The following is an 18,307-nucleotide window of genomic DNA, read 5'->3' on the forward strand; positions in this document are numbered from 1 at the left end:
ACCAGCCCTTCCGTTCCTTAGCCTCAAATCAATGCATTGACTAACCACCAAGACCCCATCTAGAATTTGTCTTCCTTCCACAAATGCCATATGAGTCTCTCCCACCACCTCATGAATCACTCCCCTAAGCCGCCTTGACAATACCTAGGCAAAGAGTTTATATGGACTGTAGATTAAACTAACTTATTGGTCTAAAGTCTCTAATATCCAATGCCCCATCCTTTTTTCGGGATCATTTAACCTTCAAGACTGTAGCATACCACCATGCTTCCACAACAGATGCCTTGGAAATTCTCATTATGGGCAGCTCTCACTCTAGTGGCTGGTAGCCATTTCCCTTTGGCAACTCTCACCCTACTCTAGATAACCCTTTTCATGATGACTTTCACTCTACTCCAAGTAGTTGTTTCTGTGATAGCTCTCACTCTACACCACGTAACTTTTTCCATGATATATCATAGATCACACTCCACTCTAGGTATGCCTTTCCATGATTCAAACTCAACATGTGGTGATAGTCTTTGATACCAATTGATGCATACTTGACCATTACCAAAAAGCCTTCAGGCTGTTGGAATGCAATAAGCCAAGCTCTTTAACCTTTAGAACCATAACAGACAACTTCAAAACACCCATGTTCTAGATTGAATTTAGACTGTTGGAATAATACAATGACACAAATAACCATAAAGCATTGAAACAGTAAGAACATATAAACTTGGAAACTTGAACATCTCATCCTTCGGTTGGAACTTGAAATCATATATTAGATGCATTATAAATTTATAACTTGCATACAAAGACAGAGGTATCCAGACTCAGATGACACTAAAAAGACTACTACAGATACCATTTAGGATAGAGGCCATGATTAAGGCTGCATTTGGAAACAAAATAAGTGTGAATGCAAATATGTAGAGTGTAAAATGGTTCATATAAAATGTAAAATTGGGTTAGTTTTGCACTGACAAATTTACCTTCTTACCAAACATACTTTTAGCTGTAATGGATGCAAACATGAATTTCAATAAAGCATATGCTTTTTTTTCGAAAGCCCACTTGAATGCAAGTTTACTTCTTTTTTATTGATGTACTTTTACATCTTATTATCAATGTAAATATGCATTGATCTGTCATTTGTCAATGCATAAATGTAATGTTGCCAAACACAGGCAAAAGTGAACCAAAGTGCAAATTTACCCTGAACCAGGATTTACACTCCATTTGCGTCGTTTCCAAACACAGCCTAAGGAATTGATGATGAACTGAAGAACAATAATATCGTGGCAACATATCTAGCAGGAAAATCTATGAAGAAACAGGGAACTTACAAGAATTCCTTCAAGATCCTTGGAAGAATATGTGTGAACAAGCTTCCCTCTCTCTCTTTTCTTGTATCTGCTTAAAATCCACATGAAATCAAAACAAATGTAAGAGAAAAAAATAATAACTATAAAGGAAATAACCCATATGCAAAAACAATAATAAAAAAAATGTATCGACCTTCCCTGTGGTCTAGTGGCCTTAATCACTGCATCCTGATCCTCTTTGGAAGTATCATTTTCTACATTTACTTGAGTGCCATTCTTCTCAAGGACTGCATAAAAAAGCTAATTCTTATCAAATCATTTCACAATAGAATCAATAATATCGCATCCCTCCATTTACTTTACCTTCAGCATCAGGTTCTGCCACTTGCTGCCAATTAATCCAATAAAAAAGAAATGGGTCAAATCTGAGTACCTTGTGTTTCTATTCACATCTTCTGGGAAGAACGGAAGAAAATATCAAATATTCAAAATAAAAAATAAAAGGCATTACCACTTTCAATCTTTTCAGAATACTGTCAAACTGTACAGTATCAAATGCCCAGTTGTTAGTGACTTTTTCTATACCAATACCTGACAAAAAAATATGCGAACGAATTAAATTCGCGTGGGAAAAAAGAAAACTTCGAACGAAATAGAGAAAAGGGTCTAAAACTGAAGAAGAAATATACCTGTAGTGTCCTGTTTGTTTTTAACTTTAACATATCCTTTAATTCCTTGTTTGTCTTTCCCAAGTCCTTCACCTTCTTCCCATCCCTGAAGCAGAAAGGCACCACGATAAAATTTACCTAATGTTTGTCCTGAAATCATCTATAGTGTAATTGAAACTTGAACAACCCTATTCTGTGTAATCTAAAACACCGCTGATGAAGGAAAATAAGAGGAAGAATAGAGAATTGCCATTTGTTTCATGAGTCGAAAGGCAGCGGACTGCCTCGCAATTCCAACGTAGCAGACAGGAGCCTCGGGTGCTGCCATGCCCTCTTCTTCTTGCCGATGATCCTCTCTTTCGTTGTGTTCAAACTGTGCTCGCCCCAGAGAGGGTGCCTCGGAAAGGAAGACGAAGAGAGAGAGAGAGAGAGAGAGAGAGAGAGAGAGACTTACAAAGGGCGGTCGAGTTAAAACTAACGTAGGGTTCCCAACGGATCCGGTCGAACCGAATATAGGGGTCAAATCTGGGCCGGGTTAATGGTCGATTACGGCTCCGTTTGTTTTGTGGGAAGATCTTGGTGGGATGGGTTGGAAAAGGGCAAATGGGTGGAAATTTGTTATATTCCGTTGTTTGGTTGCAAAAGGGAAAATAGTGAGAAAATCAACCCTAATAATAATTATTAATTAATTAATCAATAATAGTTTTATTTTTTTATATTTTATTATTATTAATTAATTATTATTTATATTTTAATGAAATAAGTGTACAATTAATTAATGTTGATAATTATCTAATTAATTATTAATTAAGAATTAATATTTTAAATTTTATTTTATTAATATGTATTATTAATTAATTAATTATTTTATTTAAAATTTTTATTATGTAATTATTTTTATTAAATTATTAATTATATTAATAATAAAATCCTTATTTATTTATTCATTCGATACTTAGTTAATTAATTATTAACTATTTTTTGTTGATTATTAATTAGTTAATAATACTTTTATTATTTAGTATTTTAATATTAATTATTTAAAATCCATAATTAGTTAATTAAATATTTTAATTAATTAGTATTTTATATTTTATTATCTTATAAGTTATTATTAATATTATATTTTATTAATACCAAATACTTAATTAATAATTTTATTATTAAAAAAACAATTAATTATTAAATTATTTATTGTTTAATATTTTTATTAATGATTTATTATTTGCTTTAATGAGTGGGTCTGGATCTAGCCCAAAAAATAAAATATAAAAATAAAAACCAAAGTCTTGGGGCAAATGACCAAAAAATCTAAGCCCAACCTGTGTAAATTTTTGAATTGTCTCAGTTTAAGCTTAGGTTGGACCCACACAAGTTGCACCCTGGTTGTAAAATGGGTAGGTCTCACTAATATAACAAATTGACCAAACCGATTTTTATATAATAATTGGGTCAGAACTGTTTTTTTCTTACTCTATACTCCAAACTGACTATATAGTTAATAATATATAAGGAATTCCTAGATTTTTTCTAGTTTTTAATATATTTTGTATTAAAAGGGCAAATTCCATAAAAAAATATATAATATTATGATTAAAAATGTATGATGATGCACGACCCGGTCGGTCTTAGCTGCCGGTAACCTTGCCTCAGACGGAGTCGAAGATGCTTGAAACAAAGAAGAAATTGGAGATTTCTGAGGAGGAACCCGGTGGGAATACTCCGAAGCTCAAGTTAATATTCTTGAAAGGCAAGGGAAAATAAGAGATTTCAAGACCAGAAAGCACAAATATCAAGTATCTCTTTCTCTGGGGGAAGAAGGTCTTTTATAACCACCTAGTGCACTCACTCTCAAATTTCTGCCAAATCAGGTATAACCACCTCTGTGGGGGGCAGACATAACCGTCACTGCCCTCTCTGTCAGAGTCGTCTCTGCCACAACTGAGATGACGGTAGCAGGTGGCCATTACGACGTGATTACCATCTATCAGATCCAGACCAGTCAGGTGTGCTGCCTCAGAGTACGGACCTGTCAGGTACTGTTTCACAGTTGCATGACCTAGAACCAAGGTGCTGGAGTGGTGCACGAGGTGAAGTCTTGAGTTCGAATGGGAGCGCCCTACTGTCCAAGGTGCCGGCATATGTTCCAGACTGACCCGAGGTGGGCTAGTCCAGGTCTTTGCCCCTCGCGAGCTTCTGTTAACCTCAAGATTCTTAGGGAGAGCTCGGGTTTTGCCTCCCAGGAAGTGTGGGTTCCTTTTGGGGAGCTAGGGCCTCTTCTTGGGGAGCTCGGAAGCTCGGGCCTTTTCTTGGGATATGGCCATGCTATGTTGCCGTGCCGAGCTGGCGTTCCTGCCAGGTCACCCCGTTTTCTTCCACGTGTCGCGCAGCCAAGGGGTCGGGCCAAATCTACCTCCATCAATGCATGATTTATACTTTATTAGTTTTATTAGGGTTATATAATCGAAATTAAGTTGTAAGTTGTCATCATTGTTTTCCATAAAAAAAGGGTTTTTAGACTGCACTCCACCTCAAAAATCCAATCTCCACCATACAGTTGGAGGTAGGTGTCAAATCAGAATTGATGCCAATTCACTGGCTGGTATGAGTGTTATAGGTGGAGTTGTTTATAATTTTGAATTGTTATAGGTCTACAGTTCAAATTAGATACCTCCCTTGAGTTTTCTGACAATCATAAAAACCTCTCATGCGCTTTCATTTTAACAAAATCTCCCCTATATTTAATAAAGATATACAACTACCTCCCTTTCTGGACAAAAAAACTGACCTAATGTATTTATTTTTTTAAATACCTATTTTTCCCTTATGCATATCTATTTAAATATTCTCGACAATACTGTTCATTTTCTTCAAAGGATTGAGAACCGAGTCACCGTGCGCACGCTTGCTATGTCCATTGTGGCCTTTCTCGACATGGTCTATCAATTTATCACCCACGCTCCCTTTCTCTCTCTTCAGTTGTGCAGGGAAAACAAACGGTTGTAAGTTGGGCTGCAGCTTGTTACAGTATTCAAATATTCAAATGGCTAAATGGGTATTCGAGCCCAACTCGTTATGGAACGGGATCTGCTCCTCACACAGGGGCACCTCACATGGACAACTATTCATTGGGAACATTGGGATTTGGGAGCATGTTCCCAATGCATGGTACGATGTTCATGTGAGGCGCCTTCTGTGAGGAGCAGATCCGGTCTCACTCGTTACACTAATACTATTCTAATATCATCTTAGACTAGAGCTTGCATACTGGTCGTAAGCCATAAAGCACATGGGCTGGGATGTAAACGAGGTTTAGGAAGATTGATTTCCTTCGACCCGTTTTCGAAATCCACTTTCTGATTCTTTTTCCTTTTACCTCTCTTTCCATCGTTTCTAGTTTCAGACATTCATGCTCCAGTTCCTTCCTTATTCAAACCTTTTTCAAGTAGTCGTCATTTCAATATTTTACTGTTTTTCTTTTGACTCTGGGTGGTCTTTCTTGCACTGAAAGCAAGAAGCCACCTTCAATGGATAATGGCTTACCTTGTAGTGATATTTTTCCACTCTTTTCTTCTGTTGTGACATGCGAATGACAATAACTCTGTTTCTCACTTTTTTCAATTGTTGGAGCAGAGATAGAACATGGTAGATGTGAGGCCGACTAGCCAGTAGCCATCCTACGAAAAGCTTGTAGTTCGGCGGTGAGGCCCCCACTAGCCAACCCATGGAGAGGCTACAATGTCGTGGGATGATTCCCTTGCTTCTGCCACTGTAGGTGATGTGTTGTAGATTGACCTTTTCAAATGGGTTAGAAGGTCGACGACCCTAGTTCTCAATTATCAGGAAGAAAAATAACAGCATTTATAAGGGTGAGATAGACATTTTGAAAAAAGTAAATACATTTGATTGGATTTTTTATTTACGAAGGGATGTAGTTGCATATTTTCTAAAAAAGTATAGGGAAGGTTTATGTTAAAGTGAAAATACAGAGGAGGTTTTTATGATTGTGAAAAAACTCGGGAGATTTTTATATTTTACCCCCCCAAAAAAAAAATAAACTGTCATCTTTCGTAATCATAGATGCCAAGTATAATTGGGTTTATTCGAGTTCGACCCGATTATCCCAATTAGTATTTAGTTCCATTTTGACCCTATCCTGGCCCTGGCCCTGGCCCAACCCATTGGCTCAAATTGGAATGGAATTACAATTGGATATTGATATTTTTATGCAAACAATTGGATATTGATTAGCATTAATAAATTAAATTCAAAATGATAAAAAATATTGTATACTATTAAAAAAAATTAAAATAACTTTGATGTTGCATATCATAAATCAAACCAATTAAAATTAACTTGTTTCTGGAACTTAAAAAAAAATAACTTGAACCAACTTCTAATAAAACAACGTTCACTTCATCTTATTTCACCAAGAGCAAAGAAAAAAACAAGTGAAATCCATTGTTTGGCAAACACACAATTAATGTCGTTTAAAATGGAAATATTAAGTTTTTTTTAACAAAAAGGTCTTTTTTGTGCTAATGAGTTCATAATATTATTTTGATAAATTGAATTCACATCGATCTAAATTAAAAAAAAAAACGTATCAAGTTGTGTGTTTTGTTGCATTTTTTCAATATTACTTAACGAGCTCGAATCTCCTGTACACAAACTCTTCCTACATCCTTACCCACAGAACACTACCAGCGTGCATACGGAACATCTCCCATAAGTGTGGGAAAGAAATACAAAGTAATTATATAACAAGGTTTCAAGGAGACTTTTGGAGTGGGGATATAGCAACTTAGCAAGGCTGCAGAGCCAAAGGGTGCATGTGATGTCCCTATTTGTGACTGCAATGTTTTGTGGGAAGACGTGAACAAAATTCTTGTGGACAAGACATCTGAATTCTAGTATAAGATCTATTAACATATTTAACTTCAGCAAATTTAAAAATAGAGAGAGAATTTTGTCCACCAAAATCAAACATTGCCACGGAAGATTTGAGCAATCAGTAAATAATGTCGCCACCAACACAGAACTATCCAACCTAACAACCACAAATAAAAAGCCTCGAGCCTTCCAAATAGTCTACAATTCCACTTTCGGCCAACCTGTGTAAAACATTGTCCTCCTGAAGCAGCCAAAATCTTACCATTAGAATCATAATAAACAAACCCAAAAGATCCCTTAGGTTATGTTTGGTTTGATGAAAAATGCAAGGAAGGGAAATATCTCCAAATTAGTATTTAGTTCCATCTAAGTCTGCCGAGATGGAGCCAAATTTGATTCAGTCTTAGCTTTTGCGACAGAATTAGGGCTTTCTTCATTCTTCTTTGCTCCATCGCAACCTTCCCTAGAATTTTCCATGCCTTTGAAAACTGAAACCTAAAAGCGAATAGAAATAATATAAAACAAAACAGTCAAAATCGAGGGATCGAAAGATTCGATCGTATCAGATTTACCAAAGGATTAGAGAACGAGGAAGAAAACTAGGAAGAGAATGAAAACAAGTTCGACAATTGTCGTATCACAAGGGTAAGTTGGATATTTTTAAAAATTATAAGTCACGTGATGCATATTTGAATGGTTTATGATGGAATGTTAAAGGTAAGGGAAGTATTTCAAACAGTAAGGGTACACTTGGTCAATATGGACATAAATCCAAATATAAACAAACCTGATCTAAATATGAACCAAGTCCGGACCAACTCAACTTGGTCTAAATATGAACAGATCACCTTAGTTCAATTCGTTTGATTTGGCAGCCTAGTCCAAACCCGATCCGACCTAGGCCACAACAATCTGGGTTGACCTGATTTCAAAAAAAATCTAGGCGGGAGAGGTCCGACCCTAACTGTTTATGCACAACCCGACCCGAATTCGGGCAGGTCCGATTTGCTTATCTTGACCCATTTTGAGACAGTCGGTTCAGCCCCAAATCCATGCACGAACATGATATGGATCGGTCCAAGTCAATCTACCATTGATTGAACCGCTCTAGTCTAATCCAACTGGACTGATCCAAATCTAAACAGTTCAACCACCCTTGATGTGATTAGTTCGAAGACAATCCAATTAGATAGTTCAAGTTGGTCTGATCGGTTTGAACCTAAGTTGTTTGGTCAAACCCAAAACCTAAACATAGTCAAATGGCTTTGCTACTTGTGTAAAAATAGCATGGATATAATGTGATTTGAACCTTCACCACTTGTGTAAATAGCAATTGCTATTACCACCAAGTTATAACCAACTTATTTGTTAAGAAATAGTTAGTTTTTTTTTTTTTAAGAACATAAATATAAAATTAATGGGTTTGTGCGGGTTGAATTGTCACGCACATACCCTTCTTTACGTCCTTAGCACCACCCCCAAGCAAGGTGGCGATGTTTGGGCAGAATTATCAGAAGGTCAAAGTTAAACAAGATGCGATTGAAAATTTCTTTGTTGTTTGCTCGCCACTCCCATTCTCCATCGTGGGGTATCTTTTCGATTGGTATTTAGATCCTCTTCAAAAGCAAGAGAAGGCAAGGCGGTGAACCATCCTCTCTTGCCAGAAAACCGTGTGGATCTCGCTCTCGGTCTACAGGATGCCCCGAGTTGTGATAAAAGGGTATTTTAGGATTTTTTTTTAAATATATCAGTCACCTTTTGTCACATGTGAACAATTTAATGACGGTAGGGGAGATTTTAGACAATTGTCAAAAACAATAGAAGTACTTTTAAGACAATATGTAAACAATAAGGTTAGATTTAGTCAATCAATAAGGGTAGTTTAAGAAAATTGTTCTTTTCTTTATGACATGTTTTGACCCAACACATTATTTTGAAAATACATATACTCTTAAATAAGTGCCTTTTCATCTAGGGATAAGTAGATTGTACTCCCCCTCAGAAATCTGAAATTAAAGCCACCTCTTAGTCTACTAATAGCCCCCCCTATAAACCACATTCTGCTTGTGAATATGGCATCAATCCACGGTCAGGATTCATTCCACCCCTAGGGTGGAGCTAAGATTTCTAGGGGTGGACTAAACAGTTAAAACCCTTTCATCTATCAAAAAATAATGACTTTTTGAGGCTCCTAGGCCATAGGCCATCTTCGGTTCAATTCTCATTCGTCTCATTCTTATCCAATATGAAATTCTAAAATGGATAAGAATGGGTAAAAATGGGTAGAATGAGAAAATATTGCTATGAACCAAACACTTTTATCTTAAAAATGAATTATTTTCGAACCAGATAGTGCCCTATGTTGCTTATTTTTATTTTTAAACAAATCAGTGTTAGTGGTCATAGACCGCCAACCTAAGTCTCCAAAATCATCACATAGATGCTTACTAGTGGATGGTTGGTGATCAATGCCCCTTGGCATAAGTTTTCACAACAACCCACCAATAAACACAAATGGTGGTGGTTTGGTAGACCTAGGACAGTGATTAATGGTTGTTGGCATAGAGTTTCTTTAGGGGATGTTTGGAAGCGTGTCCATTTTTTGAAAAACGACACCACATTGGATCCATGTAGGCAATTCAACAAACACCCACATGCATCATTGTTTGGTTCAAGCATTTTTTAGAAAAACGTGCATGCCTCATAAATTTGGCATTGCATGCTTCGGTGAACCATTGCCCCCAACAGTTGACTGATATGGAAAATACCTGTATCCTATGTGGTGCTTACGTGTAGATGAGTTGTCACTAGTGGGAATGTTCCAGTGCTTCTTGGCCCACTGGAACATTCTAACACAATGAGTGGTAGGGTTTTACTTCTACTCATTTTCTTCTTATCGTCGAAAGTTCTCTCCTCTCACAGTTGATGCTCTGTAACCTCTACTCATTTCCTTCGTCACTGTCGTCGCTGGAGAGGGTGGTCACTTAAGCCACATAACTTGCCATCTGTCTTAAATCTGGATGATCAGAAGCATTTAGGGGATGTTTGGAAGAAATTAAGCTTATTTGGTAGAAAGATTGAAATCATATTCAAAAGAAAAGGAAATAAAAGGGAGGAACATATATTAGTTACCAAATAGAGAAATATCTTCGTCTTGAAAGGTTGGGACTTGTCTGAAGGGTTGTTATAGAGAAGAAGGTTCAGAATGGAACTAAAATATATAGGGGATAAAAAATGTATGCAGTTAAGAGCCTGAGAATTGGTATGGTCATATCATTTCATACTTGAAGCTTGAGAAAATCGGGTTTCTTGTGTTTGCCCTTTGACATATTAACATTGATGAGCTGAAACTCAACTTCTTTTTCGAGGAGACATGCTAAGACCCTTAAAATGGCAGTGGACATGGGTGGTCCATATACTTTCATAGGCGTCGCCATTATAGGTTCTACAGCGGCCATTGGTAGCTTCCTCTCTTTCCTGTGTATCAATGTATGTATTGCCAGCCTTCCAAGCTAAAAGAAAAGATGGGACTTTATCCTTAGGTCAGAGAGGGTGGTCACTTAAGCCACGTAGCTTGCCATTAGTCTTAAATCTGGATGATCATAAGCATTTAGGGGATGTTTGGTTACAAACTACTATAGACTTGGCCCACTAAGCAACGAAACATATTTTCTTCTTCATTCTTCCCACTAGTCACCATTGTACTTTTCTTCTTTGGGTGGGAAGTGATTTACTAAGGGTGTTTACACCTAAAACATATAGCAAGAAGGTGAATTGAGAACCTTCGTATATCAGGTTGGATGATCAGAAGCATTTAGGTGAATTGGATCACGCACAACCGTTGAATATGATGCCGTTATTCATGCTGGTGTTGTTGATCTATTCCAATAACATTTTCAATCATTGGATTTAAAATTTTAGGCCAAATGTTATAAAACAATCATCCAATTAATCTAGACCATTTGGTAAGTATCGTTATATATTTTGGTATGATATTAGTGCACATCATCTTACGGGGTAATATGTGCACATGCATGAAAAACGGCGATGAAAATCACCTTACCAAACAACATTGTGTTGCTCACTGCCCACATGGCAAAATCACTCCCAAACAAAATCAATGCATTTTTTTATTGAGAATCGGTCCCAAAAAATACCCATGCTTCCAAACATGATCTTAAAAAATGAGAATGAACAAGATTGGGCATGATTATTTTTTCATCTCATAGGATGTTTCAATTTTTGTGTTATGAGTTGATTTTTTCATTTGAAAAGAATAGTCCATGGTAATAAGTTTGTAACCAAACACTCTAGTATTATTCATTATTATCTATTTTTGTTCAAAATGATTTAAAATTAAAAAATAGGCCCAAAGCAACAATCAAATATGGCCTCAGTAAGCATTTATTTCACAACATTACAAATGAGAGAATCCGCATAATTGTGGGTTTGATCAGATTTGGTATGTGTTTGTAAATATTTATTGACTAAACATTTTGTACTTGATTTATTTGAAAAATAAAAAAAAAAAAATAATGATGAACCGTTTATTAACACTTAGGTGCTATATTAGCAAAACAATGAATTTACTTATTGGGGGAAGTTTCTCCAGTAAGATATGCACATAAGCCGAAGTCTACTTTTGCATGCCCCTATATATTTACATAATGAGGAAATATTTAAATGGTGCATATTTGGTGGCGTTTATTCAATAAACGCCCACAGTTTCAAAAACACGCTTGATCGTCATAAAATATTAAAACAGTCCTCAGACTGTTTTTCACATCCTTTTGCAGCCGTGCATCAGGATCATCTCCTTACCCGTATGTTTGTATTCAGTGGGAGATATTCTCAATTCACGGCTGCAAGAAGCTGAAGTGCCTCCCATTTTGAAGAGACCCGGAATGACCGTTTGAGGCTCCCGGGCTATAGGTTTTAGAGCTCTGGACAGCTCTTATATCCCGCCCCCTCTTAGCCTCTGCGGGCTTCCTCCTTGATTCCCTTAAAATGGAGCTCTAGGGGGAGCTCTTTTATCCTCCCCTCATATTCTTACTCCTCGCTACGTAGTACAGCTTTTCATGGGGTCTATGCTCGGGGATTGGCCTTCGTATAATCCTCACAATTTCAGCCAACTTCGACCATCGGATCCTTCCAATCCTTCTGTAAGGATTTGTTTTATCCCCTTTTCTCACTGTATATTTCCATTTTAATCAACCCGTAGTGCGATCCCATGTTCTTTGTACCTTAATTTGCAAGCTTTGAATTTGATTTAGTTCATCTCATCATCTGTCATTCTGTCTCCTATCACCTCTCTCATTTTCCCACAACTTTGTAAGATCGTAGTAGTTTATTTTTTTTTTCCAGTTGTTTTGTTTTTAATCACTTGGACATTGTAATTGGTTTTCTTTTAGTGCAAAATTAGGGTTTGTAAGTGGACATTTTTAGCTTAAAATATCTGAAATTACGTAATTGCCTCAGAATTGGAAATCAACTTGACATATTTATGCTAGAAAAACGATCTATGGGTTGGATGTGCAAGTGGAAGCGATCATGTACAATTAGAGGAGACCTTTGTACCCTTTGAATGTTTATTTTATTTGGTTGAAAACTTTATCATTTATGGTAAAAGATGTTTGCTATCAATCATGGAAGAAAGAGCAAGTTTGTATCCATAAAATTAACTGTTAGCTCTGAATTAATTAAGACCTTTCCTACACAATAATGCCTAAGTATCCAGCCAAGTCCACCTGGCAATTCATAATAATAGTAGTAGAATGAAGAAATAATAAATGCCCATGTTTAATTTGGTACATTATTGTTCAGACACTTGTATTTTAATTCTAAATTACACATTGTCCAACATTACACTTGACATATTCGGATATCATAGGTTAATATGCTGCCAATGTACATTGCTGATCAAAAATGAAAAAAAAAGATGTTTCCCATGTATTTCCTCTGTTGGTTACCGAAGTATTGCTTCATAGTAAAAGGAAATGATAGTGGAATATTGAAGTTTGCTTGGTGTCAAAAAATCATTATTGGATTATGGTACTTAGATTTTTTTTTAAGTAGGTTAACACAATTGTTTTAGTGAGAATCCATGAACTAAGTTTAGAATTCACAAAAACCACGATGAGTAAGGATTTAACCATTAGCTTTTTCTGGTTCTAATGTTATTCTAGTGCAGGTATATGTTATCTTTTAATTTTTCAAAATAAAAAAATTCCTGATTATAGAAGTTTGATAGAAAATGCCCTTTTGTGATGTCATGTAATGATGTAAATACAATATTGAAAAAAGGTTACCGCTATAATACCGGTTTTATTATCTTAATACCTTAACCCACCAATTAAGCACTTCATTTCAGGAGAATAATCTCCAATTGTAAGAGAAAACAAGAAATGGTAGAGCCATCACTAAAAAAAAAAAAAAAAAAAGAACAGCTCTCCTCTTAATAGACCCTAGATATTTCCTCTCAAACAAATGAAGAAAAGAAGCCTACAGCACACAGAGGGCTACAGAAAAGGGGTACCATTCTATGGAAATTGGTTCTGTCTGCACTATGTTGAGGCCTGTAGAGAGAAAGGAAACAACAAAAATTTTGAACCCAAGAGAACAAACTTATCAAGAAGATGGATTCATGATGGCATACTGGTGTCGTGTACTGAAGGAGTTTCATGGATGCAGCTTGTCAGATCTTGAACATAGATGGATTGATATAATTTTGGTTCTTGATTTGGTTTCTCTTGCCTTGGTTCTATCTCATTTACCATTAAGTCTTTTTTAAGTCTTTTTGAGCTGATTTAATCTTAGTATTTCAACAACCATTTATTAGAAAAAGAAAATAAACATATGGCATCCACAAGTAAACTATGAGAATCTACAATCAGAACAGCTTCCCCCTTCTAATCATAATTCCACATTTTCTTTTTCCTCTGTTATGGTATTGATCTCCTTTGTTTATCTTGTTGTCTATTTTCAGAAGATTACACCTGCTACTTATCATCCTACTCATAACCGGACTGTTCCACCACCTAACCAAGGTTAGAAACATATTCGCTATATCATCCTATCATTTTGTTTGTTATTAATTTTTACACCCTGCTCAAATATGGTTTTGGACATTTAATGTGCAAAGTCATTCCTGCTGAATGGCTTTAGAATTTGCATATCCTTTGTTGGTATAGTATTGGGAGTTTCATACTAGAACTACATATTTCATGATATGGTGTAGATTTTCTTCTTTTGCATTTGGACTTGGTGTGTCAGTAATCCACAAGTTTTCTCGCTTTTATCAAACGGTGTTGCAAATGCTAATTGGATTTCCAATACATGGACACATACAGTTTAATTGTCATGTCAATATCATTAATAGCATGTTCAAATTATGAAAAGAATGATAGATAATTGGTTAAATATTAAAATCACACAACTATTTTTTTATTGTTAACATATTCATGATAATTTTACTGATCAGATAATAAATATGAATACATCAGTAAAAGTATGATATAATTAATATTTGCATATGATATCTAATAACTAGAGCATATGAGGTTGTAATGCCACATGAAATGCCACACACACACACACCCTCCAGCTGTCTAAAACCCAAGTATCATTGGTTTTCAGTCTATCCACTTCATGCTTGAGCGTTAGCTAACATGAAAACATTTACCAATGAAAATTTTATCATGTAAAAGGTTTCATAAAAAAATTGGAACTTGAAGAGTGTTAAAGAGTGTTAGGGGATATGGAGAATTTCTCCATGAAAGTTTTCTCTGTGCTTCATTGTATATCCTCTTTGCATGACCTTTCCATTTTCTTGTGCATTGAAATAATCAAATGTGGCTTACATTTATAGATGTCAATTACTGAGGGCTAATCCATTAACCTGCACTCCCTGATATTCTGTGTTCTATTCTCTTAGTGCAAGAAGAAAGTTGCAGAGACAGGTCCTTCGCATTGCATTTGGAATATATTTGTAGCAGGATAGTTTTCTTTTTAGGTTTTGGTTACGCCCAGCATACTGCTGTCTTGCTTTGGAGGCAAGTGCTTGATGTTTTGAACTAGTTTGATGGGGTTAGACATCCTGCATTACTGTTTCGCTCCTGCTTTGAGGGATTTTTTTTTGTTCTCTGTTTAAATCTGGATGATTGGAAAATGGAAGCTGAACTTAGAATTCTAGAATTTTTCTGCAGCCTATACTTGAATCTTGGATACATATTTCTTTTTGCTAAGTAGCTTTCTTATTGCTTTATTTGCTTTCATTTACTGCATGTTGTCCAAGGAGGAGTTGTATTTTGTTATATGAAGATGGATGAGGTGATCAAGTAGCTAGCTTCTAATGGGGTCTTATCCTCATTTCTCTGACACAATTATTGAATCTGGATTGGTTAAGCTGATCGAAGTGGAACCCTTAGAAACTCAGTTGATGAGGGACCCAGGGACCCAAAATCCTCCAAGCAGGCATGATATGGGACTGATAGCTCGTTACTAGATGATGTAGGACTAATGATCCAAGGCTGGACTGGTTACCAATTTGGTGGGAAAATGAAAAGTAAATGGTGATTTTGATGATTGTGTTTGTGGGGCTATGGGCAGGTTTAGGGAAGGTGAGTGAGGGTTTGTCTAAGGCTGAGGTGCAACGAGTTCCTAGATCCTGAGGTGCAAGGTGAGGCGTATGCCCAAACAAAATGAGGTGCTACTTTTGGGGAAAAACAACATTAATTCCTTTATAGATGCACTTTTCAAACAACGGGTGGGGAAAGGTTCAATTGTTTTGGGCTTTATTGTAATCACGTACTTTTTTTGTGGGGAGGGTTAAGAGAGCTTACCTCTCCCCTTGACATTCTGTACTTGTCTCGCCTTGTTCATTCAAGACCTACATAGGCTAACCAGTTTAAACCCTAATCATCATAGGTTCATTCAAGACCTACAAGAAATTACATATTCACATCTTACTGGTGGTAACTTTACAACAAAGCAGGCGAAAACACCCGGGTTCAGGCAAGGCAAACAAAAAGAGCCTCACTTACGTGCCTATCTATGCCCGAGGCATGCCTTTTAAAACACTTGTACATTCCACAATCATCATGAAAAAGAAGATCAAGATCTAAATGTATTTTTAAATAATACTGTTGAATGGCGGTAAGTCTCACCATATTGGCATAGCAAGTCCCCTTTGTCAGTTAACCTCTAGGACTAGATCTGTGATAATACCAGGTTTTTGCACCTATTTTTTAGTTGAGGCATGTAGTCATGTATCCACTTATTTCATCTTGTTTTTTCCATAAGTTTTTTCGTGGAAATCACTAACCTTGTTTACTCTAGCAGTTATATCAACTGAATCTACAAATATTCTTTTGAGACAGTTCTATCAACGTGCGGAGGAAAAGGTTTGACTTCTGCACTTCACATAACCATGTCCACACACACATACACACATATGTGAGAGGCACCCCTTTTACTTAGTTTCTCACTGGTGCATTATTTTCAGTTGAGACTAAAAAGAGCAGCCTCCGATCATCTGGTTCCAGAGCATGGATGCAAACAACCAAGGGGTTCTTTCGTGGATACTTCCAACTGAATCTTTCTCATTATAACGTCCTGAGTTTTCTCTACGTTTCTCTATCAATTCTTACTGGCCATGCCAAGGATATCTTAGTCTTTCTTGGGTTGCTCATTTGTGTTGTATGCTTATCCAGCCATGTAGATTATGTGTTTATGGTTTATAATGGAATAAATTAAGGGAGAGGGGTGGAGCAAGGCAACACCCACCGGTACAAGCAATTAGATGTTTTTCCCGTCAAAAGTGCCAAAAAGCTTTACCATTGGATTTTCTGTTGGACTGGATTTTATCACCGTGTATTATGTATCTTGGACATGGTTTTCAAAACCGGACCGGACCGGAAAAACCGGAAACCAGTCAGGTGACTGGTTTTGGTTTTCCCCAAAACCGGAAATTTGCCCAATACCATTGATTTTGGTCAGCAAACCGCTGACCTGGGCAGTTAATCATTCAAACGGTTTTGACCGTTTTTTTATTTTTTCTCAGAATGGGCTGACCATTTGATTTGAACTGTCGGACCATTTGACCCGGCAGCCGGACCCCTGGCCGATTCAGTCTCCGGGTTGTTTTTAAAAACCATGATCTTGGATGCATTTTGCCCTTGCTGTTGTTGGATTCATCCTGGATTTTATTACCATTGGCTTTACCATAATGCATCTTCGTGCAGACGTGTGGCTCAAAATGAACTCTCAATCTCGAGACCTGGGAAGCGTGATCGTGTTTGTATGGAAAGTATGACTGAAATCTGAATTTGGCAATTCGCATCTCCTACCCACAAGAGACTACGGCTGTACATTGGGAATGAGGAATTCTCTTCAGCGCCCCACAGCACATCCCAATAGCGTACCGGAAATATCTTCCAATGACAAGTACGGGAATGTTTGGATACACGCTGAGATGTGCATGTGGGGCGCCAATGTGAACTCGGGAATGGGTAGAATTGGATTGGGATTTTGGACAATGAGGAAAAATATATCCATGGTCAGGTCTTGGATCTACGACCCACTACTTGTTCTCACATCTTTACCCACAGTTGCGCATTGGGATTATTTCCCTTTACATTAATAGAGAGATGTTCCCAATATACAATGGCGGTGTTCAGTGGGTATAGATGTGGGAACAAGTAGGATAACAGATCCAGAGGCCCATATTCCATGGTCGGAGGTTGTCAGGTTGAGGATGACTTCCCCCCCTCCCCCTGCCCCAATGATCCGTGTAGTTGAACTATTGACTCGGACAATGGTTTTGGCCTTTTTTGTTTTTTATTTTTATTTTTAATTTTTGTCTAAGCAGGCTCTCCATTTGTACTGAACGGTTGAACCGTTTGACTGAGGAACTAGAGCCCATAGGGCTCTTCAGTCTAGTTTTAAAAACCTTGGTCAATGAGTTGGGTCTGGGTTAGTTCTAGGTAGTTTCAAAGAACCATTCAACCTAAAAACTTAAACTGTTAAGTGAGGTCATTGAATAGGTCGATATTCTCTAGCACGCCCCTTCACACGAAAGCCCACTGGGTTTAAAGTGAGAACAAGCCCAGGCCTACTCATACCTTGTGCTAAAACTTAATTAATTATAATGAGGGTAATGAGGATCGAATGCTAGAACATTTGGTCAAAGTGACTCTAATACTATCTCAAAGAACGATTCAACCTAAAAGCTTAAGCTATTAGGTGAGGTCCTTGAATAAGTTGATATTCTCTAACAGGTAGAACTGGCCCTGAACCAACAAGAAATATGTAAGACCTGGGACCAACCTAGACTTGATAGGGTCTATAATTTTAGACATAGAACCGAATAGATCGATTCTTGGGATAATCGGATCCAACCTGATGGACCTAATTATAATAAACCTGCTTAGGAAAAAA

At 36.9% G+C, this 18,307-nt stretch overlaps 2 protein-coding genes across 3 annotated transcripts in view; one reads left to right on the forward strand and one right to left on the reverse strand.

Annotated features, from left to right (window-relative positions):
* LOC148879794 (D111/G-patch domain-containing protein) overlaps positions 1-2,453 on the reverse strand; it is a 31,075-nt gene extending 28,622 nt beyond the window's left edge. The window contains exons 1-6 of the mRNA XM_088961494.1: positions 2,229-2,453; positions 2,000-2,084; positions 1,822-1,901; positions 1,674-1,698; positions 1,504-1,597; positions 1,332-1,398 (exon numbers count right to left, since the gene is read on the reverse strand). Coding sequence (XP_088817620.1) covers positions 1,332-1,398; positions 1,504-1,597; positions 1,674-1,698; positions 1,822-1,901; positions 2,000-2,084; positions 2,229-2,306 — 429 coding nt within the window. The 5' untranslated portion in view covers positions 2,307-2,453. The remainder of the gene's footprint in view (positions 1-1,331; positions 1,399-1,503; positions 1,598-1,673; positions 1,699-1,821; positions 1,902-1,999; positions 2,085-2,228) is intronic.
* A 9,103-nt stretch (positions 2,454-11,556) lies between these two features.
* Positions 11,557-16,666, forward strand: LOC148879795 (DET1- and DDB1-associated protein 1-like). Of its 2 annotated transcripts, XM_088961496.1 has the most exons (5): positions 11,656-12,033; positions 13,857-13,917; positions 14,805-14,922; positions 16,211-16,272; positions 16,374-16,666. In XM_088961496.1, the coding sequence occupies exons 1-4, from the start codon at positions 11,950-11,952 to the stop codon at positions 16,221-16,223; spliced, it is 276 nt and encodes a 91-aa protein (XP_088817622.1). In that variant the 5' UTR covers positions 11,656-11,949; the 3' UTR covers positions 16,224-16,272; positions 16,374-16,666. The 2 variants fall into 2 exon arrangements, with proteins under 2 accessions (XP_088817621.1, XP_088817622.1); XM_088961495.1 differs by lacking the exon at positions 14,805-14,922 and having other exon boundaries at positions 11,557-12,033.
* The last annotated feature ends 1,641 nt before the right edge of the window (positions 16,667-18,307 follow it).

Source organism: Nelumbo lutea, chromosome 1 (assembly GCF_056320005.1).
Source record: "Nelumbo lutea isolate HS-2025 chromosome 1, American lotus-T2T, whole genome shotgun sequence".
Taxonomy (NCBI): domain Eukaryota; kingdom Viridiplantae; phylum Streptophyta; class Magnoliopsida; order Proteales; family Nelumbonaceae; genus Nelumbo; species Nelumbo lutea.

What these genes read in the sequence shown, in the direction of transcription:
- LOC148879795 (XM_088961495.1), top strand. Translation starts at nt 11,950, where the DNA reads ATGGGGTCTATGCTCGGGGATTGGCCTTCGTATAATCCTCACAATTTC. An exon ending in CGGATCCTTCCAATCCTTCT is followed by an intron (nt 12,034 to 13,856) that starts GTAAGGATTTGT and finishes GTCTATTTTCAG; the next exon opens with AAGATTACACCTGCTACTTA. An exon ending in ATCAACGTGCGGAGGAAAAG is followed by an intron (nt 16,273 to 16,373) that starts GTTTGACTTCTG and finishes CATTATTTTCAG; the next exon opens with TTGAGACTAAAAAGAGCAGC.